We start from the raw sequence: 23,472 nt of genomic DNA on the forward strand, positions 1-23,472 counted from the left end.
TTTTCCAAACTATGCACTTTACAATAACCATCTGCCACTAAAGACGAAACAGTTGTTTTAGCTGTGACTCCAACATGGGTTAATAGAGGAAGAAAAGCCTGTAGGATCAAGGACATATGACCCTCTTGCAACATCAGAAATTCAAGACATGTGTCTGGTATTCTACAAATAGTATATTGTTTTTTAAGTGAGAAGGTTCATTAACGCAAATTCCAGAACTCTCCTGGGCACTCCTTCATTCATAAAAGTTCTAGTTCTTAGGAAATTAAAAAGAGAAACCTTTTAAGTGGAAATTGTGGAATAAAAGATAGATGTGTTCTCTTCCGTCCCTGGAAAACATATTTTTGTGGTTAAGAGATTCAGTTTCTTCAAAAGTGTTTACAGACAAAGCCATTGTTTTGAATAATCAGCAGTGGAGGTGCAGCACCTTCTTAAGAAGAGGGCAATTTCAGTCAGTGTGTACGACTGTCAGTATACTCAAAATGTACTGTATAAATGTGTGTACTGTATATGTACAAAATATACTAAAGAACAATAATAATAAAAAAGGACTTGGAGTTTAGAAAATATCAGTTTCTTGAACATCACAATTTTATAGAAGAAACATCTTTCAAAATAGTTACAACCACTTCCTTAAAATATTTTAAACCAATTACAGTATATTCAAATGTAGATGGTACATCTATTTGTAAAAAATGTAAAAAAGTAATTCCTTAAATGACTTTTGGTAATGGTTTTTTGCTCTGTGACTCACAATCCAGAGACTAGAGGATTTCATCATCTCAAGTCAGTATCAAAAACAGCTCAGCTGATTTACGTCCCTTTTGTTGTTATGGGAACAAAAAAAATATAAGAAATATGGGTGGATCCTGAACTCTTAAGGATAAATCTCAGATCTCATAAATTGGTAATTGTGTGGCCTTCAGTATAACTGTATTGACTGTAGCAAAAAAAACCTTGACTTTGACAAGTGTGTCTCTTGTGCATGAGGACTGTGAAATGAAGCTGACAAATGAAAGTATCTTAAGTATGTAGTAGAGCACTCCAAGCACAAAGTATTAATGTACTGTATATAGTGCAGTACTGTATATAATGCTATAGTGTATAATGCATGGTATTTGCATAGTATGTAACATGTAAAGACATTATAAATCCTATAGTACATGATTACAAATGCAAATAGCTGTAAAGGAAATGTTTGTTTTTCAGAAATATGGATACTCAATATTGCCTTCACAGGAAACAGGAAATATTTGAACCAGATATTGTGGTGCTGTGCTTGTTTTCTAACATATATACTGTAGGTAGATAAGACTTTATTGATCCCAAAGGGAAATTGAGGAACTGTTACGACTATTTAAAAAAATTAAAAAGAAGCTATGTAAGCAAAACGTTTCTCATTAGCAAATAGCAAAAATCTAAAGTCAATAATATGATTACTAGTTCCACTCACAAATTTGACATTTCTAGATAATACGTATATAGTTTTTTAAATGATGATGATTTTCAATTTGTTTTCTGGCATTTTATTCATGCAAATTTTATTCAGGTACATTAACAGAAATATAGTATCTTGAAGATGGTTATTAGCACATAAATTACAGAACCTCCAGGAAAATGTCCTTTAATCTAAAAACCTTCATCTTTCGAGTAGCATATTGTTTTCACTGAAAAGAAACATCAATGATGAATATTGTTTCAGACGCAATCCAATTTTTAATGCTACATTTTGCCACATAAATTCTCAATTACCCGTATTTATTTCGGATGTTTTCAGATGGACAAAAACGTAAGAAATCCTTGAGGAGAAAGCTGGATTCATTGGCCAAAGAGAAGAACAAAGATAAAGGTAAAAAAAATCCTTGATTGCTGGTAAATGGTGTTTTGTTACGATTTATTTGCGTCTACGCTTTTAAAAATCCCACAGGACATTAGAGCCAGGAAGTGACCCACATGCTGTAGGGAAATCTAGGCTGGCCACACTGTGGAATTCTGACACAGAATCTAAAAAGGACACCTCAGTTTCACAACAACTACTATGGCATCTGCAAACAGTTAAATTTTGTTTCCCGTTTCCCTAATTGGGAATTCATTTGGGAGTTTTTCTGTCCAGGAGGAAGGGTGCTACCTAGTGATTCACCAGCACCACTCCTAGTTCAATCTGGTTTTCCTTTGATGTGTCTCATCCAAGCGATGGTCAGGCCCAGCCTTGCTACTGCGATTACATCAAGATTTGTGGTGGTATTGCTGCCGGCTACATTTTAGGGAACCTGAGATTCATTTGATCCATTTTTGGAGAAAACTGTAATGTCAATGTTTTTTGTTCCCTAATTATTTTAGGGAAATTATCCTGAAAATTACATTCTTATACGGTAACGGAATATACATTCTAACATTGTTATGTGGTGTCTCTTGTATTTGCTCTTCTTGTTTCCTCTTTCCTCGAAAAAATGGAAAAATCTTACGCTATCCCAGTCAGTCTCCAGATGTTAATCCAATTGAACATGCATTTTACACGTTGAAAACAAAGAATAGATGGAACACCCTAACAACAGACACCACCTTCAAGTGGCTGCAGCAAAGAATGTCAGATAATTAGAAAGAGTTCTGAAAGAGCCGAAATGGTCATCGGCTTCATGCATTTACTGCCTCACAGGGAATTGCAACCAAATACCAACTTCTACGTTACGCTGAAATTGACTGAAAGTGAACGCTTCCAAGTGGAAAGTTTGTTTTTGTTCTAATCATAAATAAATACTCGTAGAACTTAATTTACATTGTACTGTGCATCCATATTAATTTCATGAGCACAAATGTGTATTGCTTGAATGTAAAGCGAAAATAACCTTTTTAGCTTTGCTGTCCTAATATACTTGAAGGGCACTGCAAATAATAGGTGATCATTTTCACATGTTTGTATCTTCTTTCAAACCATACACGTATCCCTCCTGTCCATGAAAAGGCAGAGGTTTCTTCATAGCTGTAGAACAATGCTTTTTGGTGGGTTTTAAAGTGGATTTTTCCTCCTCTTAGTGTTTTGTCCCCTGACAGCTGGGATCTGTTTTCTCACACATTCACTTGCCACTCCGTTGACAGTGGAAAATGGAGTCTTTCATCCATTTCAGAGAACTATGCGGGTGTTGCTCCAGTCAAGCATTCTCAGCTGTTTACACTGACATACCAGAGAGCAAAAATATACAGTATACCCTTCTAAAAAGCCTGCTTCAGCAACTGTGCTGCCCCAGCCCCTTAGAAAAATGTCTGCTGGAATGCAAGAATTCACAGTAGGCCAATCAGTCGTAACTAAAATAAAAACAACAAGGAAAAGGAGTTTAATCATGCAGGGCAGTAGTTTTCCATGGTGCAGATCGGCTGTTAAATTTATTCTTTAATGACACATCATTGACTGAGCTAACTGAATATATCATTCACTGTGCAGAAGTCATGGAAAAGCTCCAGCCCACCTCAGCCTTTCCTGTGAGGAGACTATAACAGCCAGTTAACACAGTCAATGTAACATGCACAGAAATGTATGTGTTCATACTGATTCAGTTAATGATAGAAATTCAATAGAACTGATTTTGTATCCAAAATGCATTACCCAAAATTTAAAAACCATTAAAATGCATTATTTTTCTCACAAAAGTGCCAAACACTTTGAAATGTGTTACTGTGTTTTATTTTAGTATTGCATGTTTGTGTGGTGTGAGTAAACTATATTCATTTTTGTCTCATTCTAGAGGTCATTTTGATTGTTTTCACTTTAGTGCAGTTGTATTTATAGGAGTTAGATATTTACAGTACAGAATTAATTCTAAAGAAACAACATTTTACACTAAGCACAAATAAAATAAACAGCCACCTGATTAAAACAAGCACTACTCTTCACATACAGTATCATTCAAACACATGGTGGTGTGGTCTGTCCAGTTGTAAAGCTTTCGTTTCTTCACTGTTGCATTGTTGCAGTGTTTTTAATTTCACACCACTATACAGATCTCTCTTCACCTTGCTCAACTTTACTTTATAACATTTCTTTGATAGACTCATGTATGTTAAAACATTTCATGTCTGGTATTGTTTAAAAGATTACTTCATATTTGACACAAAGCTGGCCTGGTCAAGAAGTTATTTTCTCCAGCATTTTCTTAAATGAGAATGTTTGGCTGTAGTCACAGAGAGAAAATAATCTTTCAACTAATCATAATCTGCCGTCTCTAATTACTGTATTTGATACAGCGTATTAATACTTTAATTTCTTTAATATGCTATGACATGGCATCTACTTTCAGCTATGGGTTGCACAATTATAGGTAAAACTATAAGCTGTACAGTATGTGAAATACATGTGTACTACTGTATATGTATATTACCTTGTATTTAGTCATGACTGTTCTGACTGTTCTGGGGTTTGTAGGAAAAAAACCCTCCTTTTTTCAATGGGTTGTCTTCCTTGTTGGAGCCAAAACTGTACCCATACTTTTGGGTCATGCAATTGCCACTGTAATGCCACCTGAATGCATCAGCTTTGTCAGGCGACTGTAATCACTGCTCATCAGCTTCATCTGATGACTAAAATCAAGCTTAAGAGTCATGATACCAGGCTACAAGAGAGTGTTAGTAGTTATCATTCTGGCTGGGTAGCTCCATTCAGTTCATTACCTTTCATTTCCTCAAGGTCTGGGATGGTCACAGCTGTTTGCTGTTAGGTGGTAGCTTTCCGGGAGATTAGTGAGGATGCATGGCCCCTGAGAGCCCAGTAGCCTCATTTTGTGATGTTCCCTCCAGCAGCATTCCTAGATCAGTTCATTCAATCTTTCACTGAGCAGTGGTATCACTGCATTGTGATTTATGAAGGGCAATTTGTGCGTCTTTTATACATCACATTAATACGTGAATGCATATATTCATATTTACATAGTAAGAACATGTATACTTATGCATACTGTATGTTTAAATGTATTGTTATTTTGCACTCTGGATGTACTATAACAGAGTGCAGAAACCAAAAGTGAACTGTTTTCTACAGGCATATCCACAAACGTTCCAGATATTTAATAATTTATTCGTATTGCTATGTGTAACTCAGAAAGACTAATAAGTTATCATCCCGTGATTGAGGATAAATGCAGATGAAAAAACATGTCATAACAGCCATCAAGGTTTTGCCATTTTTCTCAGGTTTTTCAGCCTAAATGATGTGTACAGTATAGCTTACAGTATACCATATGCCAGGGATATTCACATACTAGCCTTTTCACAATATTGCAATGCATGTCTTTGGCATAGCCATCAACATTGTTTTAAAATGAAATACATACAAATATTTACCTCACTGTGCAAAACATCTGCAGAGGATACGTTATAAAGATCTAGTATTTGAATGTCATACAATTTTATTAAACATATGGATATTTAAGATATATAAAATTAAGAATGATGCACAGAGTCATTAGGAAACACTGCTTTGCTTTTGTTTTCACAGACTATTTTCTGCCCAGGCCCCTACACTACAGTTTAAAGCCTACTCTTTTTTAACAGGGTAGCACTAAGTGCTTGTAAATTCAGAGGTTTCTATTTCCTGCCTCAGAAATCAATACTCACTACTGATGGAGAGTGCAAATTCACACTGTTTGAGGTAAAATGCCTGAATATGGAAGCAAAGTGGTTTAAAACATCTGGCGTGGGCATGTTACAAAACTAAAACAGTCTATACATGGCACAACCATTTCATGCTTTTTGCCGCCGTTAAGAAATTGCTATAAAAATAACTTGGATATTTGGCAGTTATTTTTAGAACATTGTCCGTGAACAATCAGCCATACTGTGAACATGCCTGGCACCGTGGGAAGACGGAATCGGCGTGGAAACAGTACATTGTGTTCAGATTTGATATTAAAAGTGGTTTATAGATGTCTCTTGTAGGGTACAAGAGTCTGTGGTTTTAACACAATTAACAGTAAGCCACATAAATTGTTTCACAGTTGTGCATTTTACTATATGTGGTACAAACACAAAATAAAAGAAACTAGCAGCAGTAGACTGTACTGTAAATGGGAGATTGCAGATTAATGAAGATACTGTATCTGTTAGTCATGTTGATGTGCTCAGCACATCGTGTTTTCATTTGATTCGCATTCAGGCTTTGTCTTTTGGAATAGTGAAAAAATACGGCCTTCATTTATGACCTGTATGGAAAGGTCAATTGAGAACTCAGTTCCTGTAATTGTATTTTGATGTTAATGAACTGTTAGCAGGGGGAAATAAACTCAGGATGTCTTAGGGGACCCGACAATGAGTTTTTTTTTTCTCGTTTTTGTTGGTTTTCTTTAGGTATTTGTAAAAGAAATGCCGCTTACCCATTCCCACTCATTCTTGTTTTTATAGAATTTGTGCCTCAGGCCTTCGGCATGCCGCTCTCCCAGGTCATAGCAAACGACAGGACCCATAAACAGAGGCAGGATTCCCAGAGAGAGGAGCACAGAGACTCCCCTGACCTCGTCTCCTCCATCCTCCAGTTTGGAGCCAAACGAGCAAACAAAGAACTCTCCAGCAGTAACTCATCTCTAAGCTCAACGTCAGAAACTCCCAATGAGTCCACATCACCCAACACACCTGAGGCAGCTCCTAGGGCACGCAGACGGGTAGGAACTGGCTTGTAGTTACTGTATAATGTTATCTAGCAGCTCTGAAACCATTGTCTCTGTTGCAACACGATGGTTACCAAACAATGTGAAACAAAAACGCTTGCCATGATAAGCATAAAAGAAGGAGAATACTGTGATTCAGTAAGCAACAGTCTTGTTGGCCAGCATTGTGCATCACTTTGTGTTGAAAGATTAGAATTCACAAATACAATAATGCCCAGGAGCATTTAGGAATCAAGCACAAGAGGTTTATATTGTTTGAAAAATGTTGAAACCAGCGCTTACAAAATGAACAATAAGGACCCTTTCTCTCTTTTTCTGAACAGCCTGCAAACCTGGAACTGGTAAAATAAAATTATATCTTCCCATGTAAACTCTATGTTTATAAAAAGAAATTAAAAAGTACAATATAATGTAAAGTGCTATGTGCCTGGAAGGTTGTTTTACAATACCTAAAGCTTTTGTTCTCTCTTTGATGTATGCTTTTAGTTTTTATAAGTAAGCCACTGACTTACAGTAAGTCCTTGCAGCTACTTTACTCACAAAGAGGACAGTCTAAGGATGTGTCTGGCAAGTGACCAAACCTCAGTAGGCCTAAAGAAAAAACTTTAAATCACCAAGGATCATTTCTACTCTCCGGCACATTCCACATGCACTTTGGTTAAAGTTGTGATTCAACTAAAAGGCAAAATTGATTCCTAAACATTTAATACAAATTCTTTGTAGAAAGTTTAATTCTACATAACAGCCCACGCAGCAGATAGCTAATCCTGGCACACTGATTGAGCCCTTTGCTTGACTGGTAGGTTGGCTTCTGTTCAAATGTTCCCAGTGCTCCTTTCCAACAGAGTGTTTGATTTAAGCAGCAGGTTTTGGTGTTTCCATACTGGATTAGAACTATAAGGAATTCAAGCACCACAAAGGCAGACATTTGTATTGGCATGTTATGTAACTTCCCATCTCAGTGTCTTAAATTGCCTCTCCAGAACATCCAAAATCCTAGATGCTAGACTGCTAGACATCTTTTTTTCATGGGGTGCCAATACATCCAGCTAACAAACCGGACATGTACTATATGTGAGTCTGTAGGCTAAAATGTCTTCTCAAGACACATATCATATGCTCAACATACATAACTCCTCATTATCCTTACCTTATTATCCTTATTAGACAGTATAAATGACTTAAATTCTAACCCTATTTTATTTGTAGTGAGTATGTGCAATAACACAAGAGGAAACAGACTGAAAACAGTAACTCTGGTTTTGCTATTCTTCTGTACCAAAATGTTTGTTTTCGGTTTCTCAATTTTTTATGAGTCATCGGTTTCTGGATTTCTTACTATGAGTGAATTGACCTGCGTTGTCAATGGATGTACTGTAAACTAAAACATTTTTTAGGAATGTATGAATATCAGCTCAATGTGTTATGAAAATGTATTTATTTATGTGAAGGATGAATACTGACTTCAGCCCCTATAGAGCCTTAGTATTTGGCACAAACTGCCCCTGTGGCTACTGTTTGTTTTAATTTGGGTTAAATCCTTAGTCATTAAAACCACAACTTTTGTTGAAAGGAATTAAAATACAATCACGGTCAAGGCATTTTACTCATTTTGCAAATAATGAAAAAAGTAATACTTTCAGTCATACAGTATAATGTTAATGGCTGTAAGAAGAATATTAAACCACAGAACTCATTACATTTAGGCTGTGCATACAGCATGTCCTTTTTTGGCTTTGACTATTTATTAACTGTGCAGGCAAGACATGGGAAGGATTTACTCTATATTGATTTTAGAATCATTTCATGTACAGAGGCTGACAGGGCACAAACTGTATAGGTGCATTCCTGAAAAAGAACTTCATGGTTTCTTGTCTTTAACTCTAAAAAAATGAATTAAAAGATAAAGTCAAAGCAATTTGGTTTTTGTTTTTTAATTAATTATATTTGAAGTTGTGTATGTTTTCCAGGTGAATAAATGAAAGGGGATGTGTGGGCTTTTCACATGCATGAAGGAGAGAAGAATAATGTGTCTTTTGGAGTTTTTCAGCATGTGCAGAGGCCAGGGAATGAGAAGATATGATAATGGGGAGGATGGGAAGATGAGGTCACGCGCTCACATTCCTTGGTGTTCTGCAGGGAGGAATGTCTGTGGATTCCATCACCGACCTGGATGACAATCAGTCTCGACTCTTGGAGGCCCTGCAGCTCTCTCTGCCGGCAGAGACACCGAGCAAAAAAGAGAAGCAGCGAGACAAAAAGCTGAGCTTGAACCCCATTTACAGACAGGTTCCCCGACTGGTGGACAGCTGCTGTCAACATCTGGAGAAATACGGTCCGTACTGATGAATTAAAGCTTCACGTGTCCTGTCTTGCAGCCCAGAGTAATCTATATTTTATCAGGCGTTGGCAGAACGCCAGATGTACAGTACCTGCCAGTACAGGACAGTTAGCTGTGTACCATTCTGTCTGGGGTACTGCTGGAAAGAGATTAATAAACTGTTTCATCACAGATGAACTTACAGTATACCATAATCATCACCTAAATGCTCGGTTCAGTTCACCCTGTGACACTTATTAACCAAAGTGGTATATCAGGTTACAGTGTGTGTCAATGTCAAAAAATACTAAAGAGCTACAGTATGCTGCCTTTGGAAGGCCTATTGGTGTAATTGTGTTGCATTTTGCAAAAGAAAAACTTGAGACATTTTTAGTCATTTATGTTTGTTATTCTGCAGAACTGCTGGGAAATCAGCCTAAATTAAAGCCATTTTTATATATTACAGTACTGTACTTGTAAAACCTACAGTTACAAGATACGTAAACTGTTAAAAGTTCAAATGTCATGTTTCAGTTCCAGGCTACCTGTGCAAGGGATTGTATTACCGAGTGATATTGTAATGTTTGTTTTAATTGTGAAAAATCTTTTTGCTAAAGATAAGTTTTGTCAAAACAAAAATAACATTCTTCATAATGCCTGGCTACTGAACCACAGAATTTAAACTAATTTAAAAACAAAAGTAATAACTTTTCTTGTTTTTTGCCCAGGTCTTCAGACAGTTGGAATTTTCCGTGTAGGAAGTTCAAAGAAAAGAGTGAGGCAGGTAAGAATTGTTTTAGACGGGTGCTGATTCATCCACAGTTAGCTGTAGTGATTTACATTACCTGGAACATACCTACTCTGCACTTGAAGGTGTGAGCATTGCATTGCACTACAGCTTTGCTGTGTGTCCCAGTCTAAGTCTTCTTGCAATGTTTGAACACTTTTTGGGTTTTTCACTTCTTGTAACTTTCTGAATAGAAATGTAGTGTTGACGTTTTGCCAGCAACTAGTAGTGTGCCACCAGAAATCATGAATAAGTAGACTGCTGTTTTTGACAAAAGCAGAACTTCTTTTTTGCAAACCTATTACAAATATACAGTATAACACTCTAACTCTCATGAGATATGTGAATGTTAATTAACAAGTTAAGTTCTGACTGTTTCAAAGTGAAAAGCAAAAACCTTCAGAGAATTCTAATTCTGCTTCTCAAAGCTCATTTTGCCCTTTTTTTAGTTCATCATATCATAGTTAAACTTAGGTCAGTGAAATGGGCTTACAGTATATACTGTATGTATCTTACAAGGAGCACTTTTTCTGGATTTTTTATTAAATGCAAGACATACAGTAATTGAGATGCATTTAATTGAAATGCTTTGAAATGATTTGTAGAAATAATAACCATGAAATCATGAAGTAGAGAAGACATCCTAAATGTGGGCCGAAATATTCATCTGTTGTTATGAGAACAGACAGAAAAGAACTAAACAATATGAAAATGAATCTTCTTCAAACAACACTTATTTGTGGATTGGAGCACTGAAAATAGAAAGGCCTAAAAGATTTTCCGTAAACATGTAAATAAGGATAGAAGTTGATCTCTTTATTTGCTTAGTTACAGTACCAAGCACTCATCGTCCAGTTTTTTAATGTTGTGAATGTTTTTGAGTGGATTAAAATAACTACAGTATAAGTCTAATAAGCAAAATATTCCACACATTTATAACATTTTGTATGTTCCTGGAAAAACATCATACTTTTAAACAAGTGTTGTCTCCTGCAGAAACCTTTATAAGTATGATGTATCCTCAGGAATAGACAGAAGAAGGCTAACAGTTTATGTTCTAGCCACTAAACACTCTTTTCCCTGACACACACCAGTATTTTTGAACTTTTTGTTCCTCATATGTTTGTGGACTGGGTAGAAACAGGGAACATTCTCAGGTAACGTTAGATAACTCTTACTAAGACATCTTTATCTTTAAAAGAGCATTTCCAGTTTAGATGGATGTGATTTTCTTTTTACTTTTACTTATCTTATGCTAGGAGGGACTGGCTCCTGTTTCAGTGGGCATAAAATGGCAGCATAAATTATATGAAATGTTATGAATTTCTCTAGAGCCCCTTACCCAAATGGAAACCATCTGTGTTCAAATTTTGTTTTAAACGGTGTGTTGTTTCTTTAATTTATTTAGTTCTATATATATATCACATTCTCACTGCTGTTTTATTTGAGTATCATTTTTCATGCTGCAGCCAGATGCAGTTTGTCAGAATACTTTGCAAGGAAGACAACTACAATATGCATGAGATCCTAGGTAATAAAACAGGCAAATGTATAAAACCTGTTTGACTATTTATTTTAATAGTGACCCACTCTTCTGGTATTACATGAAGTCAAGACATTTTAATAGTCTTGTAATTCATAGATTTTCTTTCCAAAAGAACCTGATTTTATTTCTCAGATTATAGAGTTGTGCAGTGAGATAGTACAATGTAGAATCAGCACAGTCATAACACACTAAGAAACTAACACAGAAAAGGTGCCCCTTCTGTTTTCAGATATTTTGATAGTATGCATAAATGCTTTATGTCTGAATGGTAGCAGTACTAAAGCGCTTACCTTTTTGCACAGTGAGCTAAATAGTCTTCTGTGATATCTATGGGTAAGCCAGTGGAATTGATCAGAGTATACTTGGCAGGATATTGATTAGAAGTACAAAACTACATTGAATTTAATAATGCAACAATACCATGAATTCAACACTAAATTGAAGTTTAGTGCCTTCTTTATGTTTCAGTTATTCTTGTAGTTACAGACGTCCTTGTAGAATTCTGTAATTCATCCTTGAAGATTGTAGTCTGAACCAATAGCTACTAGTAATAGTAAATTTGACTTTAATCCTAAGAGAAGCTTAATATTGTCTAATATCAGTACAGTATTTTTTCTTCTAGTAATATGCAGATGTGAACCAGTCCGGGTGCCCCATTCAAATCATATATCCCATAACTGCCCAATGTAAAACGTTGTCAGGGACGATTTAAACATCCTGGTAGGCTCATGGTCTTTCTCCGTTTTCCTAGCTAAGAGATGAGTTTGATCGTGGTGTGGATGTCCAGTTGGATGAGGAGCACAGTGTTCACGACATTGCAGCCTTGCTGAAAGAATTCCTTCGAGACATTCCTGATCCTCTTCTTACTAAAGAGCTGTACACTGCTTTCATCAACACAATGTGTAAGCAACTTCATCTCCTCTGCTTCTTTTAGAAATGAAAAGCAAAGCTGTGCAATTTTTTTGGATTTAATTAATTATGAATTATTGTTGAATGTTTATTCTGTGGCTATTGGTAGAATGTTTATTTGTAAAATTGGGTGGGCTGCTATTCTTGTCTAGGGACTTTACCTAAATGACAGCATCACCACATTGTAGCCTGTTTTTGAACAGTTCTGTTCTCAGAAGGTAAGCAGGGCTGGGCCTGGTCATTACTGGGACAGGAGACCACTAAGGAAAATCAGGTTGTTGGTGGTTAAGCAGGTGGTACTCTTCCCTTTGGGACAGAATTTCCAAACCAATTCCCTGGTATGGTAACAGTGGATGCTGTTGAACCAAGTTGAACCAAGGTGCTGGCTACTTGGTTACTGTAGATTCCATGGCACAGTTTGCAAGAGAAAGGGCATTAACCTTGATGTCATGGCTTAATCTTATCTGGGCTTGTGCAGTACAGTCTGGCCTCCCTAAAGTTCCTCCTTACTTCAGCTGGTGATGGAACTTTCTGGTGCTGCACTTCGGGGATGGGTGAAGTGGGACCCTCTTGAAGTGCTTTGGGAACCTATGGGATGAACGCACTGAATAAAAGCAATTGCTGTAGCAGTCCAATACACTTCAGCAAAGTGTGACTTAATTTTGTTGTTGCTTTTGTCCACAGTGATGGAATCCAATGAGCAGCAAAGCGCACTACAGCTTCTCGTTTACCTTCTACCTCCCTGTAACTGTGACACTCTTCACAGACTCCTGGAGTTCCTGTCCACAGTTGCTGCCCACGCTGAGGACATGTTTGATAAGAACGGCCAAGAGGTAGCATCACCTCTCACTTTCACTTTACTCACCTCTACTTTCTTCGTGACTAATAGATCCAGACGAATGAAATGATGTACAATCAGAGTGAATTACTTTTGCTAACACCTTAAAAGCAATTTACCAAAGTATTTTAAATATTTCCCATACCCAATAGGCACAATATCTTCCTTTCAACAAACAAAATCTTCATTTTGTGTTGTAAAAAAGGCAAATTAGATTGTGGTTTTCATTGTAAAAAAGTCATGGTTTATCTCCTGTTCCGTGGTTCTTAAACTGGATCATACACTGCTTATAAACAATGAGACATTAAGAATTTAAGCTCCATTTATCCGTTGATAAAGATTGCACTTTGTGGAGCGGTGCTGTGTGAAAGAGACATCAGAATTACACTGCGGCAAGTGAAGGTGACAAGGTGACAGACATAGTTGAGTTCACAAGGGAGTTCATACCAAGGGAGAACAGAACATTAAATTCTGTTGAACTTTCCCACACAGTGTTCTATCTATAATCATATTCCAGAAACTAAATTGCAGAGCTTGACACTGTTAAGCCAAAAATTGACCAATTTCATGGTTGGGAAAAAGATCAGCAAATTCACCATGCCTTTTTAATTCCATGTCTTCAATGTCTCATTTATTGCCTAAACACATCACAACAAGTGGTTTCCTTTAATACAAGCTTTGGTAAATGGAGGTAATTTATGATGAAAACATATACCTGCACAGTACATCTATAAGTTACAACTTAATATACTTAAACCCAGTGTTCTTCTTGGTATTGTGATAGTGCCTTCTCTCTTCCAAACTTTATGGACTGGACCTACTAAGCCATTCTCTGTGAAATAAAATCTGTGTACGCTTGATGTATTAAAATTAAATAAATAACTTAATTTGGGGTCTGCACAGGTGTGCAGTGATTAGCATTGCTGCCTCATAGTGTGGGGAGTGTGGAGTATGTATCTTCTTCCTGTGCTCTCATGGGTTTCCTCCCACAGTCCAAAGACATACTGGGAGGTTAATTCGCTTCTGGAAAATTGGCCATGGTGGGAATGTGTGTGTCTGTGTCTGTGTGTGCCACGTGATGGACTGGCGTTCTGTTCAGCGATCCTGAACTGGATAAATCAGTTAGAAAACGGGTGGGTGGATAAATAACTCCTTTACGATTTCCTAGTCAAAATAAAATTCTATCTAGTTACAAAGGTCTTTATTTGGCTTCTTAGCTAACTGTCATTTGAAGAAAATCAGATGTGTCAAAAATCAAAGCGTTTACTGTAGTACTTTTCTGGTCCAAAGGGAAGAGTTCCGCCTTGTATACTAACTTGTATACTTTGTACTTGTAAGCACAAAGTAGACCCAGTGATATTTGACCCTCTCTGCCACTGGTATGGCTGCAGGCCAAGGAAGTCAACAAGTTGATTCCATTTTTATTGTACTGAAGTTGCCAGAGCAGACACGTTGACATACCCATGTCCTCATTTAATCTCTTGGAACTGAACCTCTGAAGTTTATAGATGTTGGCACTGCATAGGGGATTAAAATGTGAAAAGAAATCTTGTTCTCTGGCACAAGGATGAGTGTCCAGTGTGCTTGTCTTTACATGTATGTGTTCATTGGTTTAGATCACTGGGAACAAAATGACGTCGCTCAACTTGGCCACAATATTTGGCCCCAACCTGCTGCACAAGCAGAAGAACTCAGACAAAGAGTTCTCTGTACAAAGCTCAGCACGGGCCGAGGAGAGCACGGCCATCATCGCCGTCGTCCAGAGGATGATCGCCACATATGAAGCCCTTTTCATGGTGCGTAACAGCTTCATCATTAGCATTAACTTTAATAATGCACTTTATTTCGCCTTCTTTTTGAACATTGACAGATTTCAAATGTCATTTTGATATCATTCTGATATCTTCAACTACATTAGATCAGGAGTATCAGTGACAATTTCACCACATTTTTCATCCTCTACAGTATATTTATAATTATCCATCATTTCTCTTTATATTTCACTAAACTAAATGTTTGAATGAAGTTATTAAAAGTAAATTAAAGTTAGAAATGGAATTATATTTAAAGCACGCAGTATATGGAGAGACATTTTTTCTGTGTGCATACTGTAGTATCAATTACTTCAGAATAAACAGAAAAAGAACATTTATTATACCTTATCTTGCCATGCGTCCATTGCTTGCTTGGAGAGGCTCCAGCTCCCAAGCGACCCTGTAGTGGATAAAGTTACTAGAAAGTGATGGATGGATGTATTGCCTCTAATTCCTGATCTGAGAAAGTTCATTTCTTAAATTCTGAGGAGGTGGAATTTTGACTGACTTAAAGGTCTTAGATAAGGGCAGAGAATGAAGTGGGATAGGAGGTGCTCTAGCAGGTAAAGGTGGGTGAGCCATCACTGCCACCTGGGCTATAAGGAGTGTGACCAAAACGGCCACCAGGTGGGGTAGAGCGAGCATCGGTGGGCTCCTGTGGGGATTGCAGAAAGAGGAAGGAAAAGAGATAAAAACATAGACGAGTTTCCCAAAGGTGCAGTATGTAGAACACCTGATAATGGAAAAGGGGGCAGGTAGAAAAGATAGGAGATGTAAAAGATCTGACTGGGCATTGATAGCAGGAAAGGAGATTGAGAGTGAAGAAGGGAGAGAAAGGTTTAGCATAGAGATGGGAACGAGGGGCACACCCACGGGCACGGTTGCAGTAGGACTGTCTTGGGGCAACATCTTCAGGAGCTGAGGCAGAAAGGCAGAAGTTATGGCATCTGTGATCTCAGGAAAGCAGGTTGTTTTCTGTGGAGTCTGGGGAGACAGAGAGCAAAGAGTTGCATCTTGGAGTTGGAAAGGGAAAAGGTGACTTCCGCTTTTGGGCTAAATGGAGCCAAACCACTGTTGAGTTTAGAATATCTGGGGTTTTGAGGTGGAGGGCCAAGCCATGTTACTCCAGGCGTGTAACAGATGCAGTCAGGAGCTGAGTGGGTGGATAGCAGAGGGAGATCCATGGATGGGACAGTGAGGGGACCACCATGTGTGGACTGGTGGAGCTGGGTTGGAGGAAATGATTGGAGATTGGAGTGCTGCAGCTAACTGATCTGTGTGGGAGGCCAGTGAGAATAAGGAGATTCAAGTGCTGGAAGCTAAGCAATGATGCCCGTAGCTACAGAGGCTGAGGAGACAGGAGTTGCGGAGGGTCTGGTTGGGAAAAGCATTCTGAGGTGAGATAGTCAATTTCATGGAGGGCATCGTCCTCTGAATCAGTCAGGAGATCCACAAAACAATAAACAGACAGAAGTAGTGTGAATTGGAAGGATGCAGATAGGAGTGATAAGATGCAGCTGACCATAAGGTAGGTCATTCTTCTTGAGCACAAAAGATTGCACATGTGGTGGGGATGGTATTTATACACAAAAGAGTGGAAGTGGGCAAGTTTATGGTTTGCTCTCCTCTGAAGCTTTTGTTCTAAATTCCATTGATTGACTTGTGGTTAGCCTGACTTATTCAGACTACTACACTAAACTGCTCCAGCCTGTGTGTTGTAAAGTGGAACCATAACTGCACTGGAGAAGCCTTTCAGTCTGCAGTACTCACGGTGAATGGGAAAACATTTTATTATATTCATCTCTTCACTCAAGGGGATAAACTATGACATTTCTGAAGAATAGAAGAGTTATGAACAAGCCTGGTATGCTTGACGACAAACTTGACACATCAATTGTACATTCATAAAATATTCACATTACTATTTCTATTCTTATGTTGAGGAAGGGCTGGCTGTTCTACCAGCAACCTGTACAGTTTATTGGTCTAAATACATTTGGGAAATGTAAAGAAATCTTTTTTCGATACTCATACTATAAGTGATTCTGTTTCAGGAGAATAGGAATGAGTGTATTTTTCTCAGTATAGTATTAATACAACTGGTAACATGCTCGCTGGCCTGGAAGACACAGTCCTCTGAAAACAGCTTGAAGCAGACACAGAGGATAACACTGTAATAACCATATGGCATATTTTAGATCATTCACTACCTGCTACTAATTACTGTAGATCTTCACGTAATTTGCAGGGGGCAATGAGGACAGAAACTCTCATTTTCTTTGTGAATCAATGTGATTCACATATTGTTGCTGAAGGCAATATCCTTGCTGCAATTATACTGAAGCTAGTCATTTCAAAGATATTAAAACAGTATTACATCAGATATTGTGCAAATGACTGTTTTCAAACCATTCCTGTACTTGTTTTTGTAGAGTTCTTTTATATTCAAACAGCATTGGTGTTTGACGATTAGTTGTGAAAGTTTGTGGGACATTTAAAAGGTTGCACAATAGCAGTTTTCGCAGTTTTCGCAATAGCAGGTGGTGATGTTCTTAGATTTTTTCTTACTGGATTTTAGGCCTAATTCAATTCTAGACAAAGAAACTAGTTGTTAAATACACACACAGGATCAAAGCTAGGTCTTCACAGCAGTTATTGGTTCGCATCTTTTATGATTAGCTTTTACGGGTACCAAGATTTTTAAGAGCTACATGGTGGTCTGGTGTGTAAATGAATCTTCTGCAGTATCCTGTGACCTTTATTTTACTTTATCTCTTTTATTCCACTTCCAGTACAGCAGCAATGATTTCAGATTTTCTCCTGAAACAAAAGATGTGTTATGCATTAAACAATCTTCCCCTTTAACGTTTTTAAAGTCTAATTTAACCTAACTGTTCTGAGGTGGGACGCCTGTGTATTTGGTTATAAAGAAACATTTTGACTGTTTCAGGACTGTTTTTTTACATTTTTGATTTATGTAGTTCTGTACAAACTGTGCCAGATGATATCTCTCACACAATAAAATTCTATCTTCATCAAAATCCTTAGTGTATACTATTATATATTTGTATACTCCAAGAAATTCGATAAAACTGCAGCAGTGGAATCTTAAGGTCAAGCTGACCCTTCAAGCTGACAGAGTTATTTGCATTATTTTAGTATTTTATTATTGCTTCTCTTAGTAACTTTAATTCTACTGTATGTTGACATGTTTTTTTAAAACTATACAAAACAAAACACATAAAAAGAAAGATTCAATATTGCTGGCAGTAGCACTCAACAACATACAGTATTATACGGTGGTAATGTTCACGTAGGTATCCAGAAACGTTTGAGAAAAAGTACGTGTACTTGAAGTTTTAGAATACGATATTGAGATGGAAACCAATCAAGGTATCAGATCCTTTCATCTTCTTCCAACTAGAAACTTATATTGGATCATTCGAAAAGTCACCAAAGAGAAATGCCAGAGTATCACATTCTTGTCCATCGTGAAAGATTTTTTTTCTTAATGAAAATGTCAGAGCAGAAAACACACAAATTCATTTTGCTCTTGCATTCCTATGGTAAGACTGAGAGATGTTTTGGTTTAGGGCTTAGTGGGCTTAATACGTCAATACTGTATGTCTGTCTTACAGAAAGGAAGCATTGCTCTGTGGTGCGAGAAAAGCAGGAAAAGAGCTGGCTGAGAACAAAGGCTTAGCTGGAGTCAGTAGTAACAATAAGAACTTGAACTGGTGCCAGAGGCTTTATGAGCTAACCGAGCTTTTAATTGTTTCTTTTTTGATTTTTCCTAAAATGTATTGACAGCTTTGTAGGAGATTAACGGATTGTGGTTTCTTGGAAATGGCCTGTTTAATGGCAGTGCCTGTATAATCCGACCTTGCTTTCTCTTCTCCACACGTTGTCAACACTTTGAGGTCAGCTGAAACAAGGCTGGAGGCTGGGGTTGAAATCGTGTCCCACAGCCACTCTGTCATCTGTCCCAGTAACATTTCATCCATTTCAGTCCTTTTTTGGAGATTGTCACATTTATGAGCCTAAGAGTTTAAATGCATTATCTGATTACATAACAAAATCAAGGGAGGACATTGGTTTAGTGAGATAAGATGGCACATCTTAAAAGTTGGAGGAAATTCACTATATTTAGCTGTGCTCAAGTAAACTATATAGTGGGTGATTAGTTCACATTGGAATGAAAAGTTTTAAGAACATTTCCAAATAAAGTATGTTTGATAAATTTATTTCTAGATACTGTACTTTAAAGTGCATTCAGAGCTATAAAACTTTGTGAACTATAGCCTTTTTTTTGTCTGAAAACAACAAAAGATGAATACATCCACCAAGGAACCTTTTGATCTGAGTCCTTGGAGATGGTAAACTGTACATAGTGTGCACAAAACAACAAAGAGAATGAATGGTTTGTTATCATTTACATATGTTATACGGACCATAATATCATTGCCATGGTCGTAAGCCCCACCTCTTAAGGACGCTCCAGCCCTTTCTTGTTTATCTTTGATTTTCTGCACCTGCCTCCGGTTCCAGCCTCCTTCCTACAAAAGCCAGACGCTCCTAACAATCTAGGCTCAGCTTTGGAAGATGGTTGCCCAGAAGCTCGCCTACCAGCGAGTCCAGGAGGGGCTCGACAGCATAGGCTTCGCAACGGCATCCTGACCATCTGGGTCCGGGGCTTGGAGCGCCTGGCCCCGTTACCCCTTTTTATTGCCCCGACCCTTCTCCGGATCCCGCTCCTGCTTTTAGCTTCTGTCGTGACTGTCAAGGATGGATCACCTGGCTCTGGACTTTTGATCAACCATGGATATTCCTACGGACTCCCTTCGGTCTTGTTTGCCTTGGCCACGCCCCCCTGAGCACCAGCGCCCTTGGACACGCCCCCCTGTTCTTCTGCCAGCCCCGATCCTAGTCTTTTTCCCCGTGCTTGACTAACTCCCCTCCAGATTCTGCCGTCTGCATAGGGTCCTGAAAAAAAAACGCTTCGTGACAATCATGTTTTATGATTCTATACAGGCATTATTGCTAGGTGTTATCACTTCTCATGCTAATCAAGAGGACAGAAAAGGAATTGTATGAACAATTGCACAATAACCTCTGCTGTTTGTTTCACAGGAAAGCATTGATTGTGCCATATTACATGTATGTCAAATCTTTAAACCTGGTAATAGCATCACAAAAGCAGTGAGGGAGATTTGCAATTCAGTGAGATGTCAAAAAAAATGCCTGAGGCTATTAATTACAAAGGAAACATTTTGTCTATGCTTTAGATAAATGTATACTTACATTAATATGAAGCTCAATTTTTAATTTTAAGCCATTTGAGTTGATAACACAAGCTTCTTTTAAAACCAAGAAGTCCTCTTAAAACATTGATCTGGGATTGTTGGGTGTTGAGAATCAGAGAATTGGACCAAGTTACAGAAGAGAGGAACGCAGGAAGACTTGAGAACAACTGATCAGATAGGTCAAATCAGTTTAAAATGTTGTCTGTTCTCAGTACTCACCTGGAAAAATATATCCAAAATTACATACAAATGAGAAAAGGTTTTCTGTTGCTTCATCCTTCTCTGATAAAAGTCATATGAATAAGATTGAATGTGATAAAATACACAAGACCTAGGCAGTCATTGTGTTACATACTGTATTACTCCCTTATTAGGTCCCTCCTGATCTCCAGAACGAGGTTCTCATGAGTTTATTGGAAACGGACCCTGATGTTGTTGACTATCTACTGCGCAGAAAAGCTTCACAGTCATCGTGAGTTCAGTTTTTGTCTCCTGGTCTGAAATTAAAACCTTTTTAAAAAACTACTATTCTCTTTCATAAAAACAGCTTGTGTTGATCTTCATGCCAGAGGCTGATGTTAAAGAAACTCTTGCTCTCCATCTAGTGGTTGGCTAACTTCAACACACACTTAATTCACTGTAACTATCCTGCATTTTCATTTGCTTTAGATACCTTTTTATAATCAATGTACTTTAAGAATTAGAAGTCAGCTCCCGTAGTCTGTAAAATGAATGAATTAAACAACAGACACTGTAACAGGGTAAAACCCATCATCGTCGTCTTAATTGAACGATGAAATCTTTCACAGGAGCCCAGAACTGATGAGATCAGGTGCCACGTTCTCCCTGGCTGAAAGGCACTCCTCCACGGACTCGAATAAAATCTCGAGCGGGGAGGTGTCCCCCTATGACAACAACTCTCCAGTGCTGTCGGAGCGGCTCCTCTTTCAGCCGCACGAAGACGTCAGCCCCGGCTCAGAGAAGCTGTTCCGAGTGCCCGAGCAGTACACGCTAGTCGGGCACCTGAAGAGCAAGTCCAGGGAGCTGGCCCTGGGGCAGTGGGCTGGAAAAGGTAGAGAAAGACCATGGGTAATCCCTAACCTTCCTATTACTGGCCCTTTGTGAGATTTATTTGTGATGAACGATATTTCTTTACAAAAGCCAGGTTCTCTGTAACAATTTGGATTTTATTTCCAAATAAAAGCGTGGTAAAAAAGAAAGCTGTATGAAATCATCAAATAACTGTACATCTACAAATGAAACAAATGAAACTAGTCCACAGGCAAATATGTAGTATTTTCATGTGACAGCACGTTTGAACAAATGCCAAAGTACTTTCATGGCACCTAAAAATGCGCTGTTTAAGGAATCTAATGGCTGTAAAAGTTGCCAAGAATAATGAAGGAGAAATTGTGCACTCCTAACTGTTCTCAATGAAGCATTTAACCCTAACACATAATGAACAAAGTTTTCCCAATCCCTAGTAGAGCTCTCCAGCTGGGCTTTCAAATTGCTTTTTATGAGCTTCTCCTTAAAAAATAAAATGATAAAATCTGTTGGCTCATGGAAAAGAGCACTTTGTACCATGACCTCTATGAACAACTTTAACATTCTTTTGTGGTTAGGATCTTCATTGGCCTATGCAAGATGTGTTTATATACTGTATGTTAGGTCTCGTTAAATTGAAAAAAGATCTACCATGAAAACACATTTACTATTAAGCTGTTTGTAATTTGTGACCGTAATATTTGGGAATTATATCAATACCTAATGAGACAACTTTATCTTGTAAAGCTGTACTACTGTAAAGAACATATTTTATGTAAATGTTTAATACACTATAGGCCCCTGGAATGAAGCTGACCTCCAGCACAGTTATGTCCAGCTCATGAGTATAAGAGACTTTTCTCCCCTCAGCCCTTTGAAAAAGTCAGGCAGGTGAACAGGAGAAATATACAGTGCTTCACAAAGATATTCATTCCCTTCTAGTGACATCCCATTTTGTTGAATTACAAATGATGTATCAGAAACGGCAAAGAAAAATAAAAACTAAAATTTGTTAATTGCTAAACTATTCACCACCCTGGGGCAGTACATGGAGTCTTCTTTTGCAGTGTTTGCTGACATTTGATTTTTACCACTTATAAAAAAGTTCAGTTTGAGCACACTGATTTTGATTAAAATATTCATTTAAAATATATATTATGTACTGTAGAATTCAACAAAATGGGATATCATTGAAAGGGGGTGAATATTTTGCAAGACACTGTATTTAAATTGAAGTTGTTTACCATCTTCACCATGGTTTAAGAATTGTAGAACTTGGTTACCAACAGGTGCAACAATCACGACAACATACAGTATTTAACAGAATTTTCTCCATACAGGGGGCACATAGCATACACAGTTAATTTAATTTTATTTAGAATTTATACAGTGTATTTTGGCCTTGTCAATTGACTATACTGGAAAAAACAAAACAGAAAGGTACAGAAAGGCTAGTTTGTTTTTTGAAAGTTTCTTGTTTGTCAGCAACACAGATTCTACCTCTTTAGTTACAGTTTATATGATTAAACAGTATACATTATAAATATTAATCATTTAATTCGAAATTAATATTTACTAAAAGGAACACAGTTGTGTGTGAATCTCGCTTAAAAGTGCACTAAGTACAGAACAAATATGGTTCTTTTTTCTTCAGATATTTCAGATGAACACAATAATATTTGGGGAGCCTGGCATTCAACACTGAGGTCAGGTTTGAGGCAACCAGGCCTTTCAGGTATAATGTCTTTAGCACGTCTCAATCATTAGGGGAAAAGGTGTTTGCTGACAGCATTGCAGAACTCACTCTAGATACTGGTTCTGGTTTCTAATTGATAAAAAAAGGATTAACAAAACCATTGTGGAATTTTGTCAGATAAAAAACTGGAAACATGCTGTAAGTGTTGAGAAGGTCCAAAGAATTCTGACTCTAACTTTTACTAACACTTCCTTCCCTTTTATAATACAGTATACCAAGAGTCATTAAAAACAAAGGGTTTCGATTCCAGTTCTTCTTCAGAAGTATTTATTCACAAATCATCAGTAAAATAATTTCATTAACTTCATTTACAATAATACATTTACAGCAACACTTCATGAACAATAAATTAGCAACAAGCCATCATTTGTAATGCAGCATTCTGTAAATGCCAGAATGGTTTGCAGAAGTAGATATGTGAATGCAGTCGTGACAATGTTCACGTGTAACGGCACCTATTCCACAAATGCTAAATAGTCCACATGTCATGTCATGTGGGTAC

At 37.6% G+C, this 23,472-nt stretch overlaps 1 protein-coding gene across 6 annotated transcripts in view; it reads left to right on the forward strand.

The window, feature by feature from the left end:
• Positions 1-23,472, forward strand: part of LOC102687382 (rho GTPase-activating protein 6) — a 160,415-nt gene that overhangs the window by 133,513 nt on the left and 3,430 nt on the right. For 5 of the 6 annotated variants that reach the window (XM_006639108.3, XM_069178908.1, XM_015363963.2 and 2 more), the window contains 10 exons: positions 1,778-1,849; positions 6,388-6,644; positions 8,790-8,985; positions 9,699-9,754; positions 12,055-12,205; positions 12,897-13,045; positions 14,667-14,846; positions 20,542-20,639; positions 20,977-21,239; positions 22,869-22,949. In XM_006639108.3, coding sequence (XP_006639171.2) covers positions 1,778-1,849; positions 6,388-6,644; positions 8,790-8,985; positions 9,699-9,754; positions 12,055-12,205; positions 12,897-13,045; positions 14,667-14,846; positions 20,542-20,639; positions 20,977-21,239; positions 22,869-22,949 — 1,503 coding nt within the window. The remainder of the gene's footprint in view (positions 1-1,777; positions 1,850-6,387; positions 6,645-8,789; positions 8,986-9,698; positions 9,755-12,054; positions 12,206-12,896; positions 13,046-14,666; positions 14,847-20,541; positions 20,640-20,976; positions 21,240-22,868; positions 22,950-23,472) is intronic. The other variant, XM_015363959.2, reaches the window with a different exon arrangement.

Source organism: Lepisosteus oculatus, chromosome 15, assembly GCF_040954835.1.
Source record: "Lepisosteus oculatus isolate fLepOcu1 chromosome 15, fLepOcu1.hap2, whole genome shotgun sequence".
Lineage (NCBI taxonomy): Eukaryota > Metazoa > Chordata > Actinopteri > Semionotiformes > Lepisosteidae > Lepisosteus > Lepisosteus oculatus.